Source organism: Fomitopsis serialis (assembly GCF_022376445.1).
Source record: "Fomitopsis serialis strain Sig1Antser10 chromosome Unknown B0H18scaffold_15, whole genome shotgun sequence".
Classification (NCBI taxonomy): Eukaryota; Fungi; Basidiomycota; class Agaricomycetes; order Polyporales; family Fomitopsidaceae; genus Fomitopsis; species Fomitopsis serialis.
In genome coordinates, this window is record NW_025954975.1 from 216,213 (window position 1) to 234,106 (window position 17,894).

The 17,894-nt window shown below is 59.6% G+C and overlaps 6 protein-coding genes across 6 annotated transcripts; 2 read left to right on the forward strand and 4 right to left on the reverse strand.

The window, feature by feature from the left end:
• Positions 1–1,910: 1,910 nt before the first annotated feature.
• B0H18DRAFT_118441 (uncharacterized protein) lies at positions 1,911–3,372 on the reverse strand. The gene is made up of 6 exons (XM_048035998.1): positions 3,261–3,372; positions 2,744–3,204; positions 2,555–2,693; positions 2,205–2,498; positions 2,100–2,148; positions 1,911–2,041 (listed from the first exon to the last, which is right to left on the reverse strand). Exons 2-6 carry the CDS (start codon positions 2,944–2,946, stop codon positions 1,956–1,958), a joined length of 771 nt encoding a protein of 256 aa, XP_047896341.1. The 5' UTR covers positions 2,947–3,204; positions 3,261–3,372; the 3' UTR covers positions 1,911–1,955.
• An 851-nt stretch (positions 3,373–4,223) lies between these two features.
• B0H18DRAFT_1116613 (uncharacterized protein) lies at positions 4,224–4,909 on the forward strand (the record flags this gene model as incomplete). Its single annotated transcript, XM_048033462.1, has 3 exons — positions 4,224–4,325; positions 4,373–4,579; positions 4,634–4,909. 3 exons carry the CDS (start codon positions 4,224–4,226, stop codon positions 4,907–4,909), a joined length of 585 nt encoding a protein of 194 aa, XP_047896342.1.
• Positions 4,910–6,125: 1,216 nt separating this feature from the next.
• B0H18DRAFT_118449 (mRNA capping enzyme-domain-containing protein) lies at positions 6,126–8,166 on the forward strand. Its single transcript, XM_048035999.1, has 6 exons — positions 6,126–6,796; positions 6,846–7,127; positions 7,180–7,468; positions 7,529–7,708; positions 7,772–7,935; positions 7,991–8,166. Exons 1-6 carry the CDS (start codon positions 6,256–6,258, stop codon positions 8,023–8,025), a joined length of 1,491 nt encoding a protein of 496 aa, XP_047896343.1. The 5' UTR covers positions 6,126–6,255; the 3' UTR covers positions 8,026–8,166.
• Positions 8,167–8,681: 515 nt separating this feature from the next.
• B0H18DRAFT_118529 (peptidase M50B-like-domain-containing protein) lies at positions 8,682–10,343 on the reverse strand. Its single transcript, XM_048036008.1, has 12 exons — positions 10,097–10,343; positions 10,014–10,039; positions 9,936–9,948; positions 9,858–9,882; positions 9,782–9,803; positions 9,690–9,728; positions 9,445–9,637; positions 9,304–9,385; positions 9,198–9,249; positions 9,052–9,129; positions 8,923–8,999; positions 8,682–8,863 (listed from the first exon to the last, which is right to left on the reverse strand). The coding sequence occupies exons 1-12, from the start codon at positions 10,234–10,236 to the stop codon at positions 8,720–8,722; spliced, it is 891 nt and encodes a 296-aa protein (XP_047896344.1). The 5' UTR covers positions 10,237–10,343; the 3' UTR covers positions 8,682–8,719.
• Positions 10,344–10,801: 458 nt separating this feature from the next.
• Positions 10,802–14,072, reverse strand: B0H18DRAFT_1083662 (uncharacterized protein; the record flags this gene model as incomplete). The annotated part of the gene is made up of 6 exons (XM_048031689.1): positions 10,802–11,467; positions 11,491–11,646; positions 11,691–12,250; positions 12,277–12,352; positions 12,574–13,156; positions 13,210–14,072. The coding sequence occupies 6 exons, from the start codon at positions 14,070–14,072 to the stop codon at positions 10,802–10,804; spliced, it is 2,904 nt and encodes a 967-aa protein (XP_047896345.1).
• A 446-nt stretch (positions 14,073–14,518) lies between these two features.
• On the reverse strand, positions 14,519–17,847 carry B0H18DRAFT_991789 (H+-ATPase subunit). The gene is made up of 15 exons (XM_048045083.1): positions 17,764–17,847; positions 17,611–17,711; positions 17,404–17,561; positions 17,238–17,251; positions 17,077–17,188; positions 16,555–17,020; positions 16,505–16,531; positions 16,154–16,455; positions 15,896–16,065; positions 15,814–15,872; positions 15,634–15,752; positions 15,280–15,598; positions 14,964–15,221; positions 14,814–14,891; positions 14,519–14,724 (listed from the first exon to the last, which is right to left on the reverse strand). Exons 1-15 carry the CDS (start codon positions 17,789–17,791, stop codon positions 14,683–14,685), a joined length of 2,253 nt encoding a protein of 750 aa, XP_047896346.1. The 5' UTR covers positions 17,792–17,847; the 3' UTR covers positions 14,519–14,682.
• Positions 17,848–17,894: the final 47 nt, after the last annotated feature.

Below are 17,894 nucleotides of genomic sequence, written 5' to 3' on the forward strand. Positions count from 1 at the left end.
TACTCCAGGAGTTTGGCCCCCTCTCTGGTCGAGGCGATGTGGCAGACAAAAACAAGTTTCACTCTTGGTGTCGAGACAGAAAGGCTCTCGCGTCGTGTGCACGCACCTCAAAATGGTTCTCGCAGCCTGCCTTGTGTCTGCTTTGGCGAGACCTAGATTCGCTCCGCCCGCTATTGTCTCTCCTAGACACCTTACATATTCGTGTCAGGGATAGCGACGACAGATCTATGGGCAATCATGGCATTGACAGGCCATCGGTACGTGATTACTGTAAGCTATCGAACGACGGTACGAATGTACTGACAATATGAAGATCACAGAGCGTCTGACACAGACAAAGCGCGATCGCTTCATGCAGTATGCTCAGCTTATCCAGTGCATAAGTATCCAGCCTCGCGAAATTCTCATGGCTCCCGCCGTCCTCTCCCTGCTCAGTCTTATCAATTCGGGCCAACCTCTTGCACCGATGCTCAGCCAAATCTGGTGCACGCTATCATCGGGTGTGGATGTCGCCTTGGGGTACCTCGTCGGTCCGACGCTCGACACCTTTATCCTTCACGCTCCTACGCATGACTCATTCGGAGACGATGTTGATGGTAGGGCGGAGGCAAGAGCAACATTCGAGCGCATCCTACGCTATCTTCCCGATAGATGTCCCGGACTGCGACATCTCCGCATTGACTACCAGGTGGAAAGCTTGTCGCACTTGGTCGACCTCGGCCGCTTCGCTCACCTCCAAACGTTGCGTATTGACTGCGAGCATGCGGCGCCCCTGATACGGAGTTCTTGCGTGCGCTATCCGCGCTGGAACACCTCGCCCATCTCGTCATGCCGCTCGGGAATTGGGAAGCGCATGCGCAACCGATCTCTCGGGGCTTCTGCAGTTGCGGATCCTAGAGTTGACAGGCTCGAGCAGTCTGCAGCTACACCCAGTTGACCTGCGGCAGGCCATACCTTGCCTCCGGCTGGAGCAACTCAGGATAGCTCGTCCCGCACGGTCTAGTTTGATCCATCTACCACAGTTCCACGACACCTTTGTTCCGTGTCTGCAAAGACATTGACGAGGATCCACTTGTACATGACGGGGGAGGGTGCTACAGACGGCACGGGAGCTGCGTTTAGCGTCTTCCGACCTCTTCTGCAGTTGCGCAGATTGCAGGTCTGCCATGTGTCCCTTCCTGACCACGTCATATTCACCGACGGCGACCTCCGCGATATCAGCGAAGCCTGGCCGCTATTGACCGCCTTCACTGTACTCTGGCGAAGTCAGTGGGACCCTGAGGTGCGCGCACTCACGTGGGGCAGGATCCCCGTGTTCCGGAGCGTTGCGGATTTCATCTGGGAGCACATGGCACTGGGGAGGCTCACCTTGCTGCCGTGATGTGGGCAGTCAAACAGCAATCAAGGCCGCCTGCCGCAACGTGTATCGATTCACGGATGGCCTCTTGGTCGACGACAACAGGATTCGGGACCCGGGCACTGGCAAGGTCTTCTACGTTGTTTCCCTGCCTCCGCCCTGCCAACACGACTTCGCACATGCGTCTGTCCGCTGGAATAAGGTACTGTCCGTGTAACTCCAGACATGGTACCCAGGAGCACCTGGTAGGCGGAGACTCGCGGCAGAGTAGGACTCAGCTGATATTATTGGGTTGAGTACAGTGCTGCCATTGCAGCGTATATCTTGGTAAGACCGCGCGTTATACAAAGGACGTCTAGTATCCAAACGTGAGCCTTCTGATAGGTACGCCATGGACCGACATTCCAAATCTAGCGCTGCCGGCTAGTAGGAGGATCAACTCAAGTGTCCCGGCTGGAATGCTACCTGCCACAAGTTGTACTCGCTCAGCGTCGCCTTCCGGAACATGAGCGTAATGTCCTCATAGTAGTCTTTCCAGTAGTCATAGTTGGCGATGAAGAAATCTGCGCAAGCGTGTTGAGACATTCGCGACGCAGCTTCAAGGACGCGCCCACTCACCGATCTGAGGCTGGAGATAGGAATAGTCGAGGTTGGGTAGGACCCACTGCTCGTACCAGAGTGTATCTGGACCCGCAGATCAGAGACGCAGAAGCATGTGAAGGCGGATAAAGGACAAACATACCGTCGGAGAATGACGTGTTCACCAGCCCTTCCGCGATGTAATAATATGACTGCATGATTCGTTCATATCGCGTCTTATAAACAAGCGCGACATCCAGGGACCCACCTGTATGCACGGAATCTGCGCCGCCAGCGAGACGACCCAGTTGTAGTCCTTCGCAGCCACGAACTGGAAGTCGGTATACTGGTTCAGCGCCGCCGTCGGCGCCGCACTCAGCACCACGCTCTCGCTGAGGCCGAGCCCCGCGGGCGGCGGCGCCGTCGTGACCTGGACGGACGAGAGGGCGTACGCGCCGTCGTTCGCGACGTCGCTCAGAGAGCTGTTCAGCTCCGCGAGCGACTGCGCGCTGAAGGACCGCTCGACGTCGAACGCGAGCAGGCGGATGCAGTACCAGTAGTCCTGCTGGGGATGCGATCAGGATGCTGTATTGCCGGGGTGGGTCCGGCGGTGCTCACCACTTCGTACCACTGGTATCCTGCGGTTATGGACTCGTTCCCCGGCGCTGCTGTCTTCATCGCCTCGATGAACGGGTTGCTCAGGAGCTGCTGCCATATATCCTGGTTGTCCTGGATCAACCGGGCGACGAGATCACGGCTGCAGACGCATATGAGTGTGGGCCCGGTGCGGCTCAGCCGTCGACGTACGGATCCGCGGCGTCCTGTCGCGGAGAGAGCGCCCTCTTCCGCGCGACGGCGTCGATCTTGTGCTGGGGGACGCCGTAGTCGGGGTGGGCGGCGTACTTGCGGAGACGATCGTGGGCGATGCGAGCGCGGGCGGATACCGCTAGCGATGGCACCGCTGCATACAAAGCGAGAACGCCGAGGAACAGGAGCGCAAGGAAGTGCATGGCTGCCTGCTGAACGGGCTGGAACCTCGCGGAATCTCAAGCCTTTATATCGACACTGCTGGACGCTACGCGCCAGGTATACTGTACACGACAGGGACATGACGCGACATGCAGGGTCCTCGGAGCGAAATGTTCGAGCGAAGATGAGAAGAGGGAAGACGTGAGAGTCGCAGGGACTCTGTGCGCCAGGAGCCGCTCGGAAGCGGCTCACACGGGCAGCGCGGCGTCAATTCCAGTTGGGGATGAATCTACGAAGCCCTACCATACTTAGATGCGGGTGAGCCTGGGGAATCCGGAGAAGATGGGATACATACCTGACTGGGATCTTGCAGATAAGCACCGCGGAGCACCTTCCGCTTTCAAGTTGCTGCTGCTGTCCTTGTGCTGTCTCCTCGTGAATACGATAGCTTAGTTCTGGTTGTGGTCAATGTCTGCTCCTGTACGATCCTCCTCCTCCTCCAGGGACGCTCAGTCAGTCCGCGGATAGATGCAGATTCCAGGATAACAGGATCATGATAGCCTCGGGGCGACGTGCGCCTCAGTGCGTTCAATGGCCTTCCCACCTCAAGGCCTCATGCCAGAAGAAGGATGCACCGCACGAACCGACTGGCAGGCACCAAATCACCATATGAGATGTCTTGCCCACCTAGTGCCTGGAGAACTAGAAGTGATAGGCTGCTCACAGGCGTATACATGCAACGCTGGCGACGAGCGAAAGCGCCGCTCCTCTAACAGCACCCTCACCTCTCCCAGCCAAACTCCGAGAAGAGGAGTCGACTCACCTGCTCTGCTGCAACTATTGAACTAAATCGCGCCTCTGAGCCGCATCGCTGCCCGTTCCCTGGGCAGGTGCACGTTCGCGAGCCTCGAAACGCGTCGGCAGCACATGCGTGACAAGCTTGGAATCATCTACCAGTTTCCCTGGGGTGTTCGAGACTCCGAAAGGTTCACGTTCAGATCTCAGAGGTTGCCAGGAGGGTGAGAGGCGGACGGACCGTGAGCGCATTGTCCAAGCCAAATCTGAGCCACTGTGGCTGTCGCAGGGATCTTCGCTTAGACGCCCATACATATCGAGTCCAGCGAGCCTCTTCTCCCTCGTCCCAACCCAACGCCCCCTGGTCTCTCGCGCGTGTTCACGAATATTCAGCTACTCCGATATCTGGGACTGTGGATGTACAACCGCTCTGCAGCAGAATAGCTCCTACGACGCGTGTTTCGTCAACTAGAATTCCATCTCTGCGTAGGCCGCTACCGCCAGTGGCTCGCCCGCAACCGCCATGGAAGTCGACATGTCCGCGCCGACAGACACCTTCCGCGTCACGCGAGCAAAAGGGCGCGCTCGCCCGCGTCCCCGCGCGCGAGCGAGCGACCCAGCGTTCGTACTTAGCCCCTCCGTCTCTTGTCTGCGGGGTTGACACGCCGACAGAAACGGCCCTCGCTCGGCGGCGCGTGCATCGCGATCCCTGCGGCGCGCAGCCGCGGCGGCTCGGAGGACTGGGTCGTGCAGACGCGCGGGCTGAGCATCGACGGCCCGTTGGCGGCGCACCCCGCGAGGCTGGGAGAGGTGCGGGAGGTGGTCGCTCCGGGTGCGGAGGCGGGGAGGGAGGGGGGACAGATGATGGATGCGACGATGGTGCGCGGTGTCTTATACGCGGCGATGTGTGTTCTGGCTGAATCTCCCATGCAGGCGGACGAGGACGTCGCCATGGCGTGTTCACCCCCGCGACCCCGCCTGGGGATCGACGCGCACTCGGAGCCGGCTGTGCTGCCACTCGTAGACTCTGCTCTCCAGGGCCAGGGACTGCCGGCGGCCTCTGCGGCCTCACCCGACGTGCGGATGGCTGCCTCTCAGTCGCACGAAGCAAGCATGCCCTCCCGAAGACAGCGGTTCACCATGGGCCCGCGCGCCGACTGCGAAAAGTGTCGCCTGGGTGTGAAGGGCCACTGGATGCACTTCGATTGAACACACATGGGACTGCGGTCGTTAAATTTGTCGTTGTTGCTGTCGACTCTATGGGACATTGTCTACATCGCTTCCGTACCGTACCTCACGTCTTTGCTAATATGCCCCAATACACATGTGCCATTCGCTTGTATATACTCTGACCGCTAGAGGTCACGATTGATCTGCGACTCGGAACGCACCTGTGTTGGCTGCAACAATACAGTATATGTGAAGAGAAAGAAGATGGGCGAGCGAGGACAGTGCGGGTTACATACGTGCGATCTGAGTCCATTGATTCGGCGGGGATTATCCTTGTGCATGCGAGCCGGGTAAATGTGCACGGCACCGCGTGCTTCGAGGGCTATTTCCGCGCTCGAGCAGGCTTTCTCTCGCTGCCTGTGCGGTGGTGAGAAATGGGAGGCAGGCGGGACGCCGCTGAGGACGGCGGGCTGGAGGAGAAAAGCGCGGCGCGGCTCGTGCGCGAGTGAGGTGAGACGCGCGGGAGGCCCGCCCTTTGTCTCCTTCCACCTCGTGCTCGCGCCCTCGCCGTCGCGTACGCTACTTTCCCGGCTGTAATATTCTCTCCGGCACCGTGGGGCACGTTCCCTGTCACGTACTCTGTAGCCTGGCCACGCCCCGCCATGCCGGCCTTCGATCCTGTCCGCGACGCCGTCCTCAACTCCCCCGTCGTGCCCCCCACGACCACCCGCCCAGGATGCACATCGACCTCCCCACCGGCCCCCCGCGCGCCCCTCGTCCTCCTCCGCGGGCAGCGGCTACCGCACCGACTCCAGCCCCAGCGTGGCCACCCCGCTGACGCGCCGCGCAACCGACCTCTCCGTCCTCCTCAACTCTGATCCCCCTCCCCTGGACACACCGCTGTTCACGCCCACCACGCCCCGTGGACCTGCGACACTCTCGCATATCCTCCACCCCACAGACACCGACCGTGGCACGCCCGAGCGCGAGACGCTCTCGAACTTTGCGCCCCTCCGCAGGCGATCGTCGGGTGTCGAGAGCGGGTATGCGGGCGCGGGCATGCCAGTGCGCGACAACTCGTACTTCTCCTTCCCGGGGGATCCTCGTGGCCTGCCGTAACCGCATCACTGGGCTCCCCGCTCACGGGCCTCGCGCTCCCCGGCTCGCTGCCCACCCCGCACCTGCCGACCCCAGCCCAAGCACTCGTCCAACCGCACACACCATCCACACGCACAGACACCTCGCCCCTCGCCCCCGCGCGCACCCCGCCCGTGAACCGCTCGCCCGTGACGCCGACGCTCTCCAACATCATCTCTCCCAACCCTGCTCCAAGCCTCCGCACCACCTCGCGCCCCTCCTCTTCCCACTCAGTCTCGTCCAGCACTATGCCCTCGCGCCCGTCCACCGCCACCACCCCCGCGTCCCAGCGCAAGGCATCCGCGGCCATGCCCCCGCCTCTCCAGCCCGCGTCCCATCCAGCGACGCCACCGCCACCCAAGCCCGCCTCGCCCCGATCGCCGAGGATCATCGCCCGCCCAGCTCCCCGCCAGGTCCCCGCACCCGCACCCGCACCAGCACCTACTCTCCCGCCCAAGCCCTCCGCGCCCACAGGACTGGCGAGCCTGCCCCCGAAGCCTGAGGTCGACCCGCCGCCCCCGTTCGCCATCAGACGCAGCGCGATACCCTATGCCCCCAAGTTCCGCCGCACGCCTGCGTCCTCCGTGCTCGTGCCGCTCTCGCCCGCGGAGATGGAGCGCTACCGCAACTTCCCGGGCGGTGTGGGCACCATGCTGCTGAGGAAACGCAGACGGGAGGACGGCGGCGAGCTCAAGCGCGAACGGAGCGTGAAGCTGGAAGAGAACGGGGACGAGGAGGAGAGGCGGAAGAGGCGGAGGGTCGGGGACGTCGACGTCGTCGTCGAGCACTGTGAGTTCTGCGTTCCGGTGCGTTGCGCGCATGTTCTGACGATGCGCAGACAACGCTCGCCCGGACGTCGGCGTCTCGCAGCGCCAGGAGTCGCCTATCATCGGCCTCAAGAGCTTCAATAACTGGGTCAAGAGCGTGCTCATCACGCGCTTCGCGCATCCTGCACTGGCAGAAGGCCCCGTCTCGCCCGCGGAGGCAGAAGGCATGGGCCGCGGCCGTGCAGGGGAGCGTCCGGGCGGAGTGAAAGGTCGCGTGCTGGACGTGGGATGCGGCAAGGGCGGAGACCTGACGAAGTGGTCCAAAGCACGGGTCAAGGAGTACGTTGGAGTCGGTGCGTCGTCCCCCGCCTCTCCTCTCAGCGACCACTGACCTGCTGCCCACAGACATCGCCGCCATCTCCGTCGACCAAGCGCGCCTGCGCCACGCATCCCTCCGTAGCGGGCCCCGGTTCGCCGCGAGCTTCTTCGCGCTCGATTGTTACGAGCACCTCCTGCGCGACCGCCTGCCCCCTGCGGCGCTCGCGCGCCCGTTCGACGTCGTCTCGATGCAGTTCTGCATGCACTACGCGTTCGAGAGCGAGCAGAAGGCGCGCTGCATGCTCCAGAACGTCTCTGAGAACCTGCGCCCGGGCGGGACGTTCATCGGCACGATTCCGGATGCGAACCAGCTCCTGTCAGTCGTGCATCCCGTGCTCTAGTATGTGTGCTGTTTGCTGACGACGTGGCTGGGTAGGGAGAGGCTCGGCGCGCTGCCGAAGGACGCGCAGGACCTGTCGTTTGGGAACGACGTGTACACGATCCGGTTCGAGGAGCGCGCGCAGCGCCGGCTCTTCGGCCACCGGTACTGGTTCTTCCTCAAGGACGCCGTCGACGACGTGCCCGAGTACGTCGTCCACTGGGACAACTTCGTGCAGTGCGTCCATCGCGTTCTCCTTGTGTCCGGGGACGGATCGCTGACGGCCTGGGACGCATGCAGGATGGCCGCGGAGTACGGCCTCGGCGTGATCTACAGGCGGGAGTTCCATGAGGTGTTCGAGGAGCACCACGAGCACCCCGAGTTCGCGCCGCTGCTGGAGCGGATGCACGTCGTGGACAAGGACGGGGAGAGCAAGATGGACGAGGACCAGTGGGAGGCGGCGAGTGAGTGCTTTCTTTCTTGAGTGTGATGGGAATGTGTGGCTGACGGGCGGGGCAGATATCTATATTGCGTTCGCGTTTGAGAAGCGGTGAGGGGAGGGATGGGTCTTCGTGGCCCCCTTGTTGGGGCGTGTCCGCGAGGGACTCGATCACGACGCTATGGCACGTCCTCCGTCGACGGACGCGCCACACTGCGCACTCAGAAAATGGCGTGGCCAGGCTATGTCCTGGCTAGCGGGGGTCACTAGCCGTGGCTTCACCATCCCTCGACCATGCACCCTTCGAAGTTCGTCATAATCTGATTCATGTAGAGTTGATTGTTATGCTTTGCTGCTCTCCAGGCTCAACTCGGGTCGCCCCAGGGCTGGGTTTCGTATGCTCGCGTCTGTACGTACTGTTGTACTGTATGTAGCCATAGCGGTATCGCCGATGTCATTGTTTACGGGGCTTCCGTCCCGGGATGACTTGACCGTTGAACGTTGAACAGGAAATGGCTGACATGCGGTCGGTACACGACAGTAACAAGTCGGGAGTCGATTTTCTAGCTGATCCGCCAGCTCACTGCGCTAGACATCCCTTTGCGAAGCCGCCCGAGTGCCACGGAATTCACGTTGAACAACGGACAGACAGGTTCAGATTGCGATTCGACAGTAGATGGGACGTGAGATGGTATGTACTCTACATTAACGGCAACAATACGGCAGTTCGTTAGGGTCCTGCGCTCGGCCCTTGTGACACAACAAGAAAGCACTGGGGAATCGTATCACTGGGCGTCCGTTGTCCCTCCTCAAGCCAGATACATAACCAGCGACGTCGACAACACTGCACCGAGCAGCGCCGCGGGGGACGACGAGAAGCCGAGGCGCGCGCCGGAGGATCCGGGCACGGGGAGGAAGTGCTCTGAGTCGGAGGCCTGCTGCGCTGCGGATTGCTGTGGAACGAACGGGCACTGTGAGTGGGGTGCAACATGTAGAGACGAGGGATGCGGACCTTGAAGGCAGCGAGCCCGATGAGGATGCCCGCGGCGAAGAAGCAGAAGGCGATGATCAGCCAGATGACGCCCCACACTGGCGGACCGTGGTCAGAACCCGGTGGTGGACGTTGTGGAGCGACGCGCACCTTGGGACGGGCAGCACCCGCAGATCTCGGCGAATGCGGACGCGTCGGAGCTGTTCACTTTGCGGTCGATCGTGTCGTCTGCGGGAGGACGAAGGGTGAGGGGAATGAGGACGTGAAGTGCGATAGGTAGGGGAGCGGAGACGTACCGATGATGTCCCAGAGGACGTATAGGCAGGACATCACCCCGATGAACAAGATCTAGAGGATGTCAGACAACAGAGTTGCTGAGGCACATCGGTTCAAAGCACTCACGAGGTATCGCAGGGCGACACCGCCCGCGACGAACCAGAATAAGACGATGAGACCAGCCATTCCAAGGATCAGCACCCATGTTCTGCGTGAGGCCGGCACCCGTCAAACGTGGAGGCGGAACCCGCACTCAAGGACACTTACAGCCAATCTCTCCGCGCCCACCACAGTGTGAACAGGAAGAACGCCGCCAACACGAGCGACGCGACCTTGCTCGCGTTCGTGTCGAATCCGCACGCGATCAGGGCTGCACCGATGAAGCCCGACCCGAGATATCCAGCGGGCAGCGTGAGCCAAGGGATGCCCCCCGACATACGGGTCTCGCCGCCTTCCCTGGCTGGACTCCGTGCGTCAGTCGGTCGATCGGAAGGCTGTAAGGTCGTGCTCACGGTCAAGCTCGATGGAGTGGATACGCGCGCATGTTAGAACTGCGGGTGCATGCTGAGCTGCGCAGAATGGAGAGGAACGAGGAGAAGCGTACCACCCATGAAGGCATGGCTCATCTGGACTCTCCCTCAGCATCTGCGTCATTGCGTGGTTGACGTTCGCGGACTCACCTCATGGAAGCCAACGGTTAGTAGCCTGCCGTCATTCGTCAGTACCTTCGCGGTCGGCAAAAGTAGCTCCAGACTCACTTGAAGGGATAAACTGGACAGGACGGCAAGCAAGCACTTAGGATTCACTCCGTGTCCATACCGAACGACGGTACTCACTTATGGCCGATAGATACGGGACATGCCTGTACGTTCGTGCTCAACGACTTGTTGCACAACACTTCATGACCGAGTCCACCCACCACAGAATCCCAATAGCGATGATATAACACCCAGCCACGATTAGCGTTACTTTCTGCTCCGAACTCGGTCTAAGCGAGTCCTGCACGGTCCGCGCAGTGTGGTAGAACGTATGGCCCGCATCCTCGGGGACGTATGGCATCGTGAGGGGTCGTTACAGTCGTTCGAGCAAAGTGAATAGCACTGAGCGGCGATGAAAGTCTTCAGGAAGAGTCAGAGGTTCGGGAAGCGCGAAGGCAAGCAAGTGAGGGTACGGCCTCACCTTTTCGGTCACCCTCTGTATATGAGAGCTAAGGCGTGTAAGGAGAGCTGCACAGCCAAGCGGCGCAGCAGGCAAACGGGGGACGGACGAAGGGATGAAGGAGCTTCCGGCAAGCAGTGCGTGCGCTGCGCATCCTCAGGCTCCAGTCTGCGCGGGCCAAGCGAAGTCGTCCTGGTGGTCGCATTCAGCAGCCCAAATCGGACAGCTCGCCAAGCGACATAGCGTCACTCAATCATTTACAGACTCAATCAGTCGCAGCTGGCCTCGAGTCAACGAGTCACACTCACACCGGGAGGATTGCATGAAACGAAATAAGATAAAGTATTAACGGTAGGGTACAACATGTGAGACGAGGATGCAGCGAGACATAGCCAGGAGACGTCCGGACAGAACACACAGCGACAGAGACATGAGATACATACAACAACCAGCGTAGCGAACAAAATTACAGCTCGTCGTCGGTGATCTCCTCGCCCCGCTTTTTCCGCGCCATGCGCTCCTTCTTGAGCTTCCGCGCCTCCGCCGCAGTGATCTTCTTCACCTTCTTCGTCTCGATCTTGTTCCCCATCGCGTCGTACTGGTCATCCTCCTCACCGTCCTTCTTGTCAATACGAGCCCCGGAGCCCTGGCCCTCCACCCAGTTGTGGCCGGATGCCTCAAGGCGCCCGTCACGCATCGCCCACACCTCCTTGCAGAGCGACTCGGAGAAGTCGCGGTTGTGCGTGATCACGAGCACACCACCCTCGAACTCCTTCAGCGCCTTGATGAGCGCGGCGAGCGACTCACGGTCGAGGTAGTTCGTCGGCTCGTCCAAACAGATGACGTGCGGGCGACGCCAGGTCGCAGCACCGAGCACAACCTTCACCTTTTGACCACCGGAGAGACCACGCATCGAGTTGTGCGACACGAACTCGGCCTCGAGACCGAAGTCCGCGAAGTGCTTCTCGATCTCGCGACGGACGAGGGGGCGGAGCAGACCGAGGCGCTGCGCCTCACGGGTGTCGACCTCGAGGACCTTCTTCTCGAAACCACGCTTGATGAGTTCGTCACGGGGCAGCCAGATGTTCTCCGACGAGGATAGGGCCTTGAACGACACCTCGTACTCGTACGACTGCTTGAGTTTTTGCGCGCGACGATCTCGTCAATCAAGCGCTTCTGGCCCTCGACGACGACGACACTGCCCTCCTTCATCTTCTGCTGCTCCTCTTCTGAAATCTGTCGGTTCGCCTTCATCATCTCCTCCAAATCCTCACCGGTCTGGTAACGCCACAGCATGTACTCGAGCGGCGTCTTGTCGAGGTGGTTTCGATGTGGTGGAAAGCGTGCTGCGCGACGTAACCGATGACCAAGTTCGGGTGCTTCCAGGTCTCACCGCCTCTATTGGGCTCGAGATCGCCAATGAGCAACTTGACGAGCGTCGACTTGCCGGATCCGTTGGGACCGAGGACGGCGACACGAGAAGAGAGCGAGACTTGGAGCGTGATGTCGTACAGCTGCTGTACGGGCTGCGTCGGGTACTGGTAGCCGACCTTGCGCATCTTGAGAAGCGACTTCTCCTTGGTCTTGACACCCTCGAGAAGGGGCGGGTCGGGCAGCTTGAACTGGTAGTCCTCCTGCGCCTCGAGCGTGTAGTACGAGCGCGCCTCAGGAACCTGCTTCATGAAGGACTCAAGGTTGCCCCTGTACCTCCTGAGCTTGAAGCGGTTGAGATGGAGGACGTCGGTGATGGTGTTGTTGAGGAAGCCAGAGTCGTGCGAGACGATGATGGACGTGCAAGTCGTAAGGCCGGTGAGGTAGTTCTCGAGCCACGCGACGTTGACGACGTCCAAGTGGTTAGTCGGCTCATCCAGGAGCAGAATGTCAGCCTTGAACAGCATCGCGCGCGCGAGAGCAGCTTCATCTTCCAGCCACCAGACAGACTGCCAATCGCCTGCTTCTGCCTCTCGTCGCTGAAGCCGACGGACGCGAGCGTCTCGATAACCTCCTCCTTGCCAGCCTGGATACGCGTGTCGGAAAGGATAATTCAGGATGCGTGTCGGCCTCGCTACCGTCGATATCGTGCTCGACGTAGAAGGTTCGGACCTCATCGGCGACGGGAAGCCCTCAACTTGGCTGTAAACGAGAATAAGCAACGTCACGTATCGCGAGGATGAACCCACCCATTGGTGATGGCACGCATGAGAGTGGACTTGCCGGTACCATTACGACCGCACAGACCATAGCGGTGACCACGCTTGAGACGAGAGTCGCAGTGTTGAGCAGAATCTTAGCACCGTAGGCGAGCGAGAATTGGCAGTTGCAAAGATCCTCGCCCTCCTCCTCATCCTCAGGGACTTCGGTGTCCTCATCCTCCAGAGATGCAGACTTGACAACCCACTCGTTGACGATCACGATGGGCTCAGGCGTCGTCGTGACGAACGCCAGGTAAGGAGCAAGAGATTGCCACTCCGACACGTCGAAGTTCTTCGCGTTGACGAGGTTGGCAGCAAGGTTGCTGGCGTACATGACGTCGATGGAGCCCGCAGAAGGGGCCTCAGCGCCAGCCTTCTTGTATAGACCGAGGAGGGAGTGCGCGAGCTGCTTTTCGTCCGCCTTCTTCAAGGGCGGGAGATCAGAACCGTCGTTGTCGGCGGGGACGTCACCGACTTGACGGAGGGTGGCGACAGCACGGCCAACGACGCTGCGAGCCTCGGGGTCACCGATGGTCGTCTCGACCTTAAGAAGTCCTGGGAGCAGCTTCGGGATGAAGGGACGAACGGTGACAGCGGAGTCTACGAGCTTAGCCATGTTGTCGATGATTCTGCAAATACCATTAGCGATGCGGACAACGTGATCTGGTGGGTTCAGACGTACACGGCGACCCTGCGCTTAGTAGCAGTAGGCTTCTCACTAAGACCACGTGAGAGCAGAGGGACCATGAGTGAGAGCGTAGCGGAGTCTACCTCCGAAACGAATGTGGTGGCCGAGAGGAGGTTGATGGTCTTGGGAACCTCCTCAACGGGGTTGATCAGAGCCTTGATTAGTGCAGGAATGAAGCGTTCTATGTCCTTGTTGGAAACTAGAGCCGTGGTCTTCTCGAGCGAATCCTTCGCAGCCTTCTTCACGTCGGCCTTCGTGTCCCAGATCGCCTCAGCGAGGATGGGGACGATCTCCGGGGTGAGGCGCGCAGTCTGAAGAGGCGCGCTTGTAACCAGCTGGTTGAGGACGGTGAGCGAGCCGGTCTTGACCTGCCACTTGCCGGCCGTCTTGATCTCGTGAAGAAGGGCGGGGAGCACAAGCGCTACACCCCAAGCGTTCATACCCGCAACGTACGCCTTGACTGCCTCGATAGCGGCCGTGCGCACAGCGGGCATCTTGTCGGCGAAGCATTCAAGCAGAGCAGCGTAGAGACCGGAGTCGATGAAAAGGGGCTCGAGGGCCTTCACAGCGTCGGACTTGGCGATCACAGCGACAGCGCTCGCTGCGCCCTCACGCGCCGCGGGCGACTTCTTGTCGCTGAGTGCCTTGATGGCAGCATCGGTGAAGCCGACGGACTGGAGGGCCTTGGGGCCATCCTTTTGGGCGAGCGCAGCGAGGGTCGCTGCTGCAGACTCGCGAGTCGCCTTGTCGGCGACGAAGAGACCGGAAACATCAAACTGGCCGTCTGCGGGTGCGACGGCAGCCTTGAGAGAGCCGGGGGCGGGGGTAGCGGGGGCGTTGGCGGTAACAGCGGGCATTTCGTTAATCTGCATGACCGATGGGACCGTCAGACCTGGCCAGCGAATGCGCGCTCAATACTGCGAGACTCACCTCTGGCGATGGTCAGATCTTGGTGCGTAAAAAGTGCGGTGGATCGCGAGGGACCGTCAAGGACGAGAAGCACTATATTCTAGCTTGGCCGGGGCCTGGGAAAACTGTGAGTAGGGCACGGACGACGGGCTGGAGTGCAGGGAGACGGACCTTCTATATGACAAAAGAAAGAGGAAGCCAGAGAGTGAGGATAGAGTTCGCAGCTGATCAGCCTGTCCTTATATACCACCCCATCTCAGTAGGCGGGGTCTGAAAAAAAGACGCGCCGGCGGCACGTGCCTCCCGCCCAGCCACCGCGAGACACAGCCCAGAGAGATGATATAGATCGCCTGGCCAGTCGCCTGTCGCGCCGCCTCTGCATGTTCCGAGGCGCCACCGATCCAGATTATTCAATGCAATGTGGGGTAGCGCTGCCGCTACCCCACACGCCGCCGAAGTGCACTGGGAACCAACTAGGAACGCGATATATTACCGCATCCGCGACCGGGACTTAGTTAGCTACATGTCAGCTGCAACGCGAAGCACGGCTCTGCCCCCTCATTCCTCCGTCAACTTCGCAAAGCTCAGCGGCGCGAATTGCTGGCGGGAGAAAGTAGAACGAGATCATCAGTCAGCGTGGCTCCGGCGTGCCCATCGATGGGCCGATACAGGGCAGAGAAGACACTCACGTATCCACCAGCTTCATAATGCTTGCTGTTGGCTTCGACCCAGTGCAGACGCAAGGCGTGTAGGAAGGCAGACAGGCCCTGCGCGAGAGGAGCGGTAAGTCAAACAGGCAAGGCCGGGAAGCGCTTCGGCTCCAAGCGGATCCAACGCACCTCCATGATACACAAGATGAACACTGTCAGAACAAACCAGAGTGCCCCCATCAGTACCAGTGCGATCCATCCGAAGATGCCGGGTATGGTGAGCACCCCAGCGAGGGTCATGTTCCACAGCACTTCGGACAGCTGCGCGTGCGCGAGAGAAAGAGCCCACAGACGGAGATATGATGCAGTGTGCGAGATACACCCGAGGCAGAACTCGATGGTGTGGATCACCTGGTGGATCACCACCTCGCTGAAATCGTGGTGCTCCTGTCAAGGCAAGCAATCCGATCAATATTCAATCGACGGGCGGAGAAGGTACACTCACGCCTTCCTCTTCGTTTGCTTCTGCGATGGCCCTGCCGTTTCCCTCCTCTTCACCCTCAAGCTCCGTGTCCGATACAACCCTTGCACCCTCATCGTTGCCTATATTGATATAGCCCTGGTCCTGAATCTTCTTCATCTCCTTCCACTGTAGGTATGGCTTGGTGATAAGCAGCCACGGGACGCAGACGAACGCGATCAGCAGCAGGATCGTTTGAATGGTGTTCTGCCCACGATACAACTGCGTGTCGGGGGTAACGCTGCCCGGCGAGAGGAACATCCCGATGAGCATGTTCAGAAGCGACGGCGGAGGCGTTGGCGACCTTGCCAGTTCACCGACCATTTGTAGATGATGCACACGACGAGATACCGAAGATAGACTGCATGAAAGCATCTGAGGAATAAAGTTGGTCCAAGCTCGCTGCGGCGGTTGAAACGAATGTGATTCGGCACTTGCAGGCAGATAGCGAAGGTCATCTGAATAGAGATCGTATCAGTGTTCGTCCACGTCCAATAGATACAGGACACACATGATCACACCCAGCACGATAGACATCTTCATCTTGTACGAGTTTGTGAAGATCAATGCGTTTTCAGCTCCATGCCAGCCGGATCGATACCTATAGAGTACGTGTGCCCATTGGCTACAGCGGTCCCGTTGGTCCAGTCCCATCCCGAGTCGAAGATGTGCAGCGACTTGGAGAAGATATCGTTGTACATGAGACCGGTGTACATCGAGAAAGCACCCATAAGCAGGATGATGTACCGGCCGCTAAAATGCGCGTTAGTACTTGGTACAGAGGAACAACGAAGGTTTCGCGCACAAGAAGAATGTGCCAAAGATCTATGTTATCGTCAGCAATTGCTGCAACCAAGACCCATAATGGCGCACCTCTCCTAAGTCGGCCTTCGCCAGCTTGCGTTCCGTCAGTATCATCAATGCGGCAGCAATGAACGTGATTGCGCCATGTCCAATATCACCGAACATGACAGCAAACAAGAACGGGAAGGTGATCGTGGCGAAGAGACCCGGGTTAACCTCTTGATACGTCGCAATGCCATAGGCGTCCATAATAGTCTGGAAACCCTCGGTGAACCTGTTCGTACGGATGTACGTCGGCGGCGTCTTGTTCGTGCGAAGTTCGTGCAAAATGGGAGGCACATTGGTCCCGGCTTCCTCCTGTAAAGATGTCAGCAACCCACCCAGCAACAAGGTGCTGTCAGCGTACTGTGGCGTGTCTTAGAGCGAGCTGGATCTGGGGAATATCCCTAGTGGGACACCAGCCTCGGCGATGAGAGTCTTCCTCCGCACATCATAGTTCAGGAAGTTCAGCGTCTCATAGATCGCCTTCTCCTTCTTGACGACGTCTACCCAAGAGGCAATGTTCTCCCCTATCTTGTCAAGTTCCGCCCTACGGCTGGCGCCTGTGTTGTACAGGACAACCTGGAGGTCCTCCAGGCGCGCAGTGACCTCGCGCATAGAGTCCGCACGCTTATCCGCGTTCGCATCGATAGGGTAGAGCGTTGCACCCATCGACTCCGCGACCTTGCGAATCTTGGCGAGCAAGGTATCACCATGAGCAAAGATGATGAAGACATTCTTGCGCGTCTCCTCGCCGGTAACGGGGTCGACGAAGGGCTCAGCAATATCAGTGTGGTTCATGTAGAGATTGCCACGCAGGACACGCCACAGAACACGCTCAAATGTAGGCAAGCGCGAACGCTCAATGGTGCCGGCAACGAACCTGAGGAATACACGCATGAGTACGCTTGATGGGGTGTGATGAGGCGAGTTACGTACTCTAGATCGAACTGGAGGTTGGACGAATACTGTTGCTCACGGTCCTCGTGCTGCAGCAGAGGAGCTGAGCTGTCGTCCAGAGAGGACCGTCCATTCGATCGTAGTTGACAGCCTACACTGAAAGTGTGAATATCCACACATCAAGGTGCACATGAACCCACCTTCTCGAAGAAGACTGCAGTCTCGCGAAGAACATGGCGAGCCTCACGAGCTCCTTCGTGCGCTCGCTCAGAGCTGGTAGCTTTCATTCATCTGAATGAGCCGCGCCTCATGCTCCTGCAGCTTCGTGTCCAGCTCGTCCATCGTCTGCGCAGCACGCGGGCCGACCGTAGGAGCGGCGCAGAGTCGTACAGCGGGCGGATTTGGATCTTCTCCTTCTCTTTCTCGGTCTGAGTCTGGAAGAAACGCACTCGACGAGCCATCTCGTCGACTCGGCGGATCTCGCCCACGAAGGAGCGTTGGAAAGGATTGACATCAGGGTTGAGCTGGTCTGGCTGTCAGTATGCTGTCGTGGCACGGAGAAGGAGACCTCACATCTTTGAACTGGACGTTTCCAAGTTCGCCCAGCTCAGCAATGGTGTCGTGAGCGACTTCGGTTGGCACGATGAGCTGTACCAAGCTCATCGGCTCAGAGCCTGCATTACTGTTGAGCTTTCATACATCATATAGACAAGGGAAAACACGCACGAAAGGGGGACGGGTAGTCGTCCACCATCTCGCTCAAAGCTCGTACTGCTGGAACGGGGGCTGGAACGGGGTGTAGAGGTGGTTGTGACGAACGCAGTCGCCGTCGGCAGCTGTGGTGACGAGGCGTCACA